The sequence below is a fragment of the Trichechus manatus genome, unplaced genomic scaffold, assembly GCF_000243295.1.
Source record: "Trichechus manatus latirostris isolate Lorelei unplaced genomic scaffold, TriManLat1.0 scaffold00131, whole genome shotgun sequence".
Lineage (NCBI taxonomy): Eukaryota > Metazoa > Chordata > Mammalia > Sirenia > Trichechidae > Trichechus > Trichechus manatus.
In genome coordinates, this window is record NW_004444067.1 from 7,702,281 (window position 1) to 7,709,680 (window position 7,400).

A 7,400-nucleotide genomic window follows, 5' to 3' on the forward strand; every position below is an offset into this window, starting at 1 on the left:
CCACAAGCCTACCTTGAGTGTTTAGTGGTACATATGAAGTACTACTAATCATACCTCAGAGTTCCCACCTGGGTCTATTGGGTACATATGTGTGACAAATAAACATGTTCAAAATTTCTATTTTTCCCACCAAAAATTCAGACACTTCATACAATACCCTGTAAAAACAGTAATTTGTGGCACACACCTGTTTCTTCAGTTTCAAACAGTCATAAAGGTCTCTGCCTTGTGGTAGCACGCACTGTCAGTGGTACAGCGGCTTCCCAGTAAGCCCCAAAAGCTGAAGAAGTTCATAGTCGCTGGATGCACCACTGGGCATAAAAAGGTTAAGGATTGGGAAAATGCACTTTGACATTTCCATTAAGTATTTCGAAATGCACATTTAAAGCTCAGGAGGGATTTTCACACAAATGAATCATCTGCGATGCTTTAAAAGCCTGGTAATGTTCCCTTGTGGAGTTCTGCCATTTTTAGGGTATTTAGACATGATACTCATAAAAATATTTTACTGTAAAAGTGAAGCCTGAACCAGATTGTTTTCTGGGGAAAAAAAAAAAAAAAAAGCCCACAATCATTTACTTCAGTGCTTCCCAAACCAAGGTGAAGGCGGGCTGAATATATCAGAATCTCTAGAGGTGCTTCATTGAGTTGCCCACCCCTACCCACAAGATACTGCTATGATGCATATACAGCAACTGGGGCCCTGATGGAACTGCTCTTGTGGAAAGATGTTTCTGGTATCATCAGTACTTGGAGTGCCTCTGCCTGGAGTGCCACACTGAGTGACTCACATACATAATCTCAGTCTTCATAACCTCCAGGAGCTACAATTACAGCTCTAATGTAGAGCTGGAGGCTGGGTTTAGAAATGCCCACGGCCTGCCCGAAGGTCGCCGGGTACCCACACTGACTTTAAAGCCCAGGGCCCCCACTAGTGCTTAATTATGCCTCACAGACATGTGAGCAAGGGCACCACAAAGAACTGTAGAGACAGCTCAGCAACAGTTTAATATCTGCTATTGTTTCCAGGAAAAATGCCTTTATCAAAGTATACTTTTTACTAGAATCTGTAGTATTCATTGTCAAATGAAAACATGCATAAAGGCAAGCAGAAAGAATCCCAATAAATGCTTCTGATTTTAGAAATTACTGGTTACTGAGAATTCTTCTCATCTAGGAGAAGCTGGGGACTCTTCTGACAAATAGCATGTTTATCCACCAAACTAGATGGCAGAGGTGTACACAGTCCTCTTTCGTATTTCCTATATAACCTGCTTCCTGATGCTGCAAAAGGTATGAGATTTCTGAGTGACCTGGTGATTTTTAAACACTGTGCCTCCCATCCATGATTAGTCAGCTGGTCTGCACTCCTGGGTCCTACTTTTCATTCACATTCCTGCCAATGCTTGCCACCACTCTAAGCCAGGAAGTTGGTACCCATAAATTTATGCCAAAATCACTCTCGCCACACCCACTATACAACTTTATAAGAGGGTATAGCACAGAACATCTATTTGATAAGTGGATTCAGCTTAGAAAGTAAATTCATCAACTAGTTAGTTCGATGCCTGCAAATGTTTATGCAATTTTACAGGCAAAAGGAAAAAGTTCAGATACGTGTAAGCCCCCTTAACAGTTATTATAGACAAGAAGGATTACATCCTCAATATTTCAGAAAGTTAAGGCCACAACAGAAGGTGGTCAGGGAATTTTTGTTTAGATCCGTGTAGTACATGTATTGGGGCTCTAGTGGCACAGTGGCTAAGAGCCACATGTATCATCTGACCCTTGATTATAGAACCTAATAAAGTGGAGTTACAGGGGCCAAAGAATCAAATTCTGTGATCACCCATTTATTTCTCTTTTTCTATACATTTTTTACCATGCTCGTCATTAATGATAACATTTAACTAAGAACTCTCTACACCTTGCTAACTCTTCTGCTCAAAAATAAAGCGTGGATAAAAAAGACAGGAGGAATTGGGGAGTCACAAAATCAAGATCTGAGAATCTGCGATCAACTGCTGCCAACAAGTGACGGTGACAGGACACTGAGACTCTAGTGTAGGAGGAGTCACGGGCACAAGCTGATAGCCCTGAAGAGCAGCCGTCATCCTTTACTCTTGGTTCCCTCAGAAGTACATTGTTGTTCCTATAAACTCTTCCCTCCTTTTGTACTTGCATATGTCAACAAGTGAAGTGTGGGCTAGATAGGGAAGAAATATGGCAAATTGCTGCCACTCTTCTACTTTAGTCAAAAGCAACTATAAAAAGATTTCACAACCCGGATGAAACTTTGGCAGAACAGTAAAATTCTCTTTTACAACAAGGCATCTGAATGGAGTATCTAACAAAATGAGATAAAAAAAAATCACTCCCAAATATGACAAAATATACTTAAGTATTAAAATGAAGCCCACAATGAAATATGAAAATCTTTACCAAAAATAGTTTATTGCACAAAATTTAAGGAATTCCCAAGCACACTTAAATTTTTAGAAAATCAACATGCTTTTGAAAGTCACAATTGTACACGGTGCCACATTTTTCCTAGAAAAGTCCCAACCTGAGGACTCCCTTTTATGAGTAAATTTTTAACAGAAATGAATTAATGACTCAAAACCACTGGATCTCCTAGAGCCTCTCTAAAACATTATTCTTCAAGGATCGTATCATAACCCAAGACCACATATGATGAGACTTGCTTGGCATTTCCAGTCAATAAACTTGTTTGTAAAAGGCCCAAATGTCTCCACATCCCAGCATTACTCATGCCACAGACATCCTTTAAAGGAAGGCCCCAGGACATTTCTTTTTCAAATACACTGGTCACTTTCATCCCTAGAAATCTTTACATGAGGCATTTAATTTTTATTAAAACAAAAACTCATGGAACTAGGAATATATGTCATGACAACTGCAGACCATGGCTTCTGCAATATCACTCTACCAAGAAAAGGTAAGTTTTTAAACAGAAAGAATGGCGAGAATCATGAAAAGCTTCCTAATGCAGTGTCAGAATTTTACCTGCACCACAGGATCTCCTTCTGAGCGGGGCCGGTTGCATTACCTGGACCCCAATCTGTACCGATCAGAGTTAAGAGTCAGTTTCACATCCTATTAAAAACATGGCCTGTCACATCTTCCAAAGGGTGGAACGAATGTTGAATCTATAAGATCCACGGCATCTATATGACACGTACTGTGGGAAAATCAACAATAACCACGTTGCAATGAACTTTGGGGGGAATTAAGAAAACCAAGTGACATCATGACGTGTCCAAGCCAACATTACTTACGATAAAAACATCATATCCAGTGTGCATACATTTAACATGCACAAATATGATGCAGTAGTGAACCTGTTTATTTATAAAGTAATAATTCAGATTTGATTGTTGTTTTCCATTAGTATATTCCATAATTCCCTGTTTCTGCCCACAACAAGAACAGTATTTCAAACTTTACTGATTAAAGAATCTAGCTCTGGGAGGCAGAAGTGCCAGGAGAGTTCCACAACAAGTCAAAACCAGAAAACCAAACCCGCTGCTGTTGAGTCGATTCCGACTCTTAGTCACCCTACAGGACAGAGTAGAACTGCCCCACAGGGTTTCCAAGGAGCAGCTGGTGGATTCAAACTGTTGACCTTTTGATTAGCAGCTGAGCTTTTAACCATTGCGCCACCTGGGCTCCACAACAAGTCAACAACAGGCAAATTAAAAATCAATTTTCTTTTTAAGGTGACTTCTGAAGGAAGCCTAAAGGCAGTGTCAGCTTTAACCCAAGAGGCCTCAATCTGGAACCCCAGGCTATACAATAAAATAGGAGGAACAAACACAAAATACTAACATACAGTGGGCAGGAACAGCCCAGTGCCTCATGGCAGTGATCAGAGAGTTCAGACCCAAGACAAAGGCTGGGTACTCGCTGAACCAAAAGACGAGAACGTACAGTGAAACTGGCACACAACGATGACAGAAAACAGAGGTGGTGCCGTTTCTAAGGGTGTCCACGTGTGGCCACACACACACACACACACACACACACACTCGTGCACGTGTGCACACGGCGGGTAACTAGATGAAGGAAAGAAGGAATGAGGAACAGATTTGCTTTTAGTTGATGAAAATGTTCAGAAATAGTTTTATCCTTTCCTACGAAAAAAGCACACAATGAACATTACTCACTTGAAGACCTTCTATCAGCAAGTACGAGAAAGCAGCTCTGCTGTAGAATAAGTCTAAATGTTATTTCTTAGTTTTAAAATTAAAACAAAGGATAATACAGCCAAAATAAATAAGAATGGACATTACCATTTTTCTTCTCTAATGGTACAAAAACGATTTCTAACTTAAGATAAAGAGTAGGATATATTTATAGTGAAGTTTTCAAGTATTATTTCGAGATTAACCCTGTACAAATGATATATTTTAGAAATTCCAATACTTGCTAGGGAATTTTTTTTAAATACTAAACATCTTTGTGATTAATGCTACTTAACCTTGTCAATTAAGCTTCTAACAACATATTACAAGAGAACACAAACAGCTTAAAAATACCATACTGTTTTCTCCACAAAATAGACATGGTAATATATCAACATAAGCAAGTCTGGACTGATCAGTAACACTTCAAAACTTCATTTTCAGACCAGTCGATCTGCATAGGAGCCACATGGACCCATTCTCTTGCTTCTCTAATTTATAACAATAAATATTATCTTAGATTTTCTTAGCAAACTAGAGGGAAAAACTTTACAAACCTCAAGTCTCACAACAGTTTCTACAGTGTTCAAATGCTTTAAGTGGGAAAAATGTATACAAATAAAATTTCATGTACTTAGGGTGACTGATTTTAAAATAAGGCATTCTATTAATGAGATGCCTCAGGAGACCACATTGCTTATCTACCTAGTGTTGACCTATCTCTTATTGACATCAACGCCGCTAAAGGGACTTCTAACCCTTTTGATCAGGGTGTAAGCAACTCAGCACTCAGTTTCTCTGACTGACTACCATCCGATAGAGGAGTTCTTAAAACCCCTAGTAAACACTTTGACTTTGGGTGCAGAAGTGTGAGGATAAAAAGCCTTGGTACCTCGCCCAGCAATCTGCAAATGGGGGAGGATCGAGTAAAACGTGAGTACCTACAGGAGCCCCTGGCCACACCCTTTTCTCCTCCTCCTTCTCTGCTTTCCTTTCTCTCCTATGTTGGCCTTTCTTGTCTCCGTTCTCCTCAGATGTCAGGGCAGCTTGCGAGAACCACTGCATCCCTGGGTGCCTCCTGGTGGCTGTCAGGTCTAAGGAAGGATCCCAACCCTGCTCCTCACTGGTGGGTTGGCCAAGGTGTGATAGAGATCATGCAGGGCTCCTGTACTTTTGAAAAGAAACAACAGTGAAGGAAAAGACACTAAAAAATAAACTGAAACTAGAACAAAGAACCCTTTTTGTGCAAGAATATTTGGTTTGAGAAGATACAGTAAATAAAATAATTGTATTTCTTAAAATATATTCTTCTGACTGACACACCTAAATCCTACATGTACATTATTTCCTGACAGCAAATTCTCAAAAGGCAATGAATAAAAAGACAATTCAGGTCATTCTCAAATAATATAAGCATATATTTTTTAGAGATTAGATAATGATTTTCTGTATTTATATATACATTCTATGGTGGGATGGCTATTTTCAAATAAAGTAAAATAAAAAACCAAAAGTGCAAAATAAAGTTTCATTCCTGCAGGAAAGTAAAGCTCTTGTGGAATCAAACAGGAAAGTGAGGCCTCGCAGCACCCATCCAGGTGCAACCCAAAGGGACGTGTGACCCCCAGAGAGCGGCATCTACCATCACTCATGAGATATGGCCTTCTGCAAATCACCCTCCGGACACACTGAGAAATTTCTCACTTAAATTTAAACTAGGTTTTTAAAATTTGGTCATTTCTGGGAAAAAGCTAACTGTGATCTGCAAACGACTCACTTTCAACCTTGGCTCTCATCCTGTTATTCTGCTTGTTAAAGGCATAAGCTAAACCTAAAATTTCATCTCTTAGAAAAACATAGAGCACACAATCAAATAAATAATATTGATAAAAGAATCTTCCTTTACATAGTTACAAACAACTTGGAAGGTGAGAGGATTTGCGGAGGTCACTGTTCCAATACTTCCGTGGGTGCACTGCTCGGGTTGTGTTTCTCTGTGTCACTCCTGGGGTTGGTACGATCTCCAGCGGGAGCAGGGCTGGGGCTGGCCAGGTCCCCAAGGCGGTCTTCGACCTGAGTCCACGAGGACAGTGACTCGTGCACGGTGATAGTGTGCTCTTCCATCTGGCGCTGTAGGCTGTCCATCTCTTGCCTAGGGAGGAGACAGAACAGGCAAAGCGAGAACACTACATCAGATGAGAGCCAGGCAGAGATGCCCACGGCTTCCTGAAAAGAGGCTGAGTCAGTTATCCACAGGTTCATCTGCAGCCAGCTCCAACTGGATGGCAGCTAGCTCCCTAGAATTTGTGGTGCCTTCAGGGACCAACAGGAAAATCAACCAAGGTCTCGAGTTTAAGAGGCTCTCCCGGCGTTGTTGTCTGTGCTGTGCATGAGACTAAACAGCCTGTGTGGCTTGGGCAGGCGTGTGCTTCCGTCTGGAATGGGGGAGTGACACTGGGGAGGAAGGAGAGATAAGATGGAGGGTCCGACTGACCAAGTCACTGCTGTGGGAAGCCCCACTTCAGGCCTGTGTCACACACGACTTCACTCACAGGGTCAGACGAGATGCTCCGTTATCTCCCCATAGAGGACCCCTCAAGCACCAGCCCCACTGCCCAGGATGGGTGCCTCCACCTCAGGGCTGATTTAACATGGACTTGCATGCCATGTCTGTGTAAAAGTAACCACTTCTAAATGGAGACCTGCTCAAGCTCTGAGTTCAACATGAAACTTTATTTGTAAAGACTAAACAAAAGGGAACACAAGGCACGTACTTCAGTTGCTGGAGACAACTGTTCAAGTTCTTCAGGGGCTCCTTGCTCACAGCGGGCGGGGGTCTGAGCAACTCCTCCAGCAGCGAGGCGGGGACCGGGCAGTCAGGAATCTTAACTGGTGTCACAGGGTTGGAGGAGCTGGCCTCACCCTTCAGCTCCTTCCTCTGTATAAAAGCACATCATTAGTTTTTCCATTCAGAGGCCTGAAGCCACTGTCCCCTTCTCTGTGAGGCCTTCTCCAACCACCCTCTACCTGTCTCTTCTATCACAACACAAGGGGTCTCACTGAGTCTCCCCCACCTTGATGGCAGGTCCTCACAGGAGAGAGGGGGTAGGTACTGCTCACTGTGCATCAACAGTTAGGAGATGTCAGTGAGTGAATCAATTACTGCATTTCCAACATACTGCTCATCGTTCATCA

The 7,400-nt window shown here is 41.9% G+C and overlaps 1 protein-coding gene across 2 annotated transcripts in view; it reads right to left on the minus strand.

Moving 5' to 3' along the window:
• Positions 1 to 570: 570 nt before the first annotated feature.
• GOLGA3 (golgin A3) overlaps positions 571 to 7,400 on the minus strand; it is a 46,546-nt gene continuing 39,716 nt past the window's right edge. For both annotated transcript variants that reach the window (XM_023739287.1, XM_023739286.1), the window contains exons 23-24: positions 6,980 to 7,143; positions 571 to 6,357 (exon numbers count right to left, since the gene is read on the minus strand). In XM_023739287.1, coding sequence (XP_023595055.1) covers positions 6,153 to 6,357; positions 6,980 to 7,143 — 369 coding nt within the window. In that variant the 3' untranslated portion in view covers positions 571 to 6,152. The remainder of the gene's footprint in view (positions 6,358 to 6,979; positions 7,144 to 7,400) is intronic.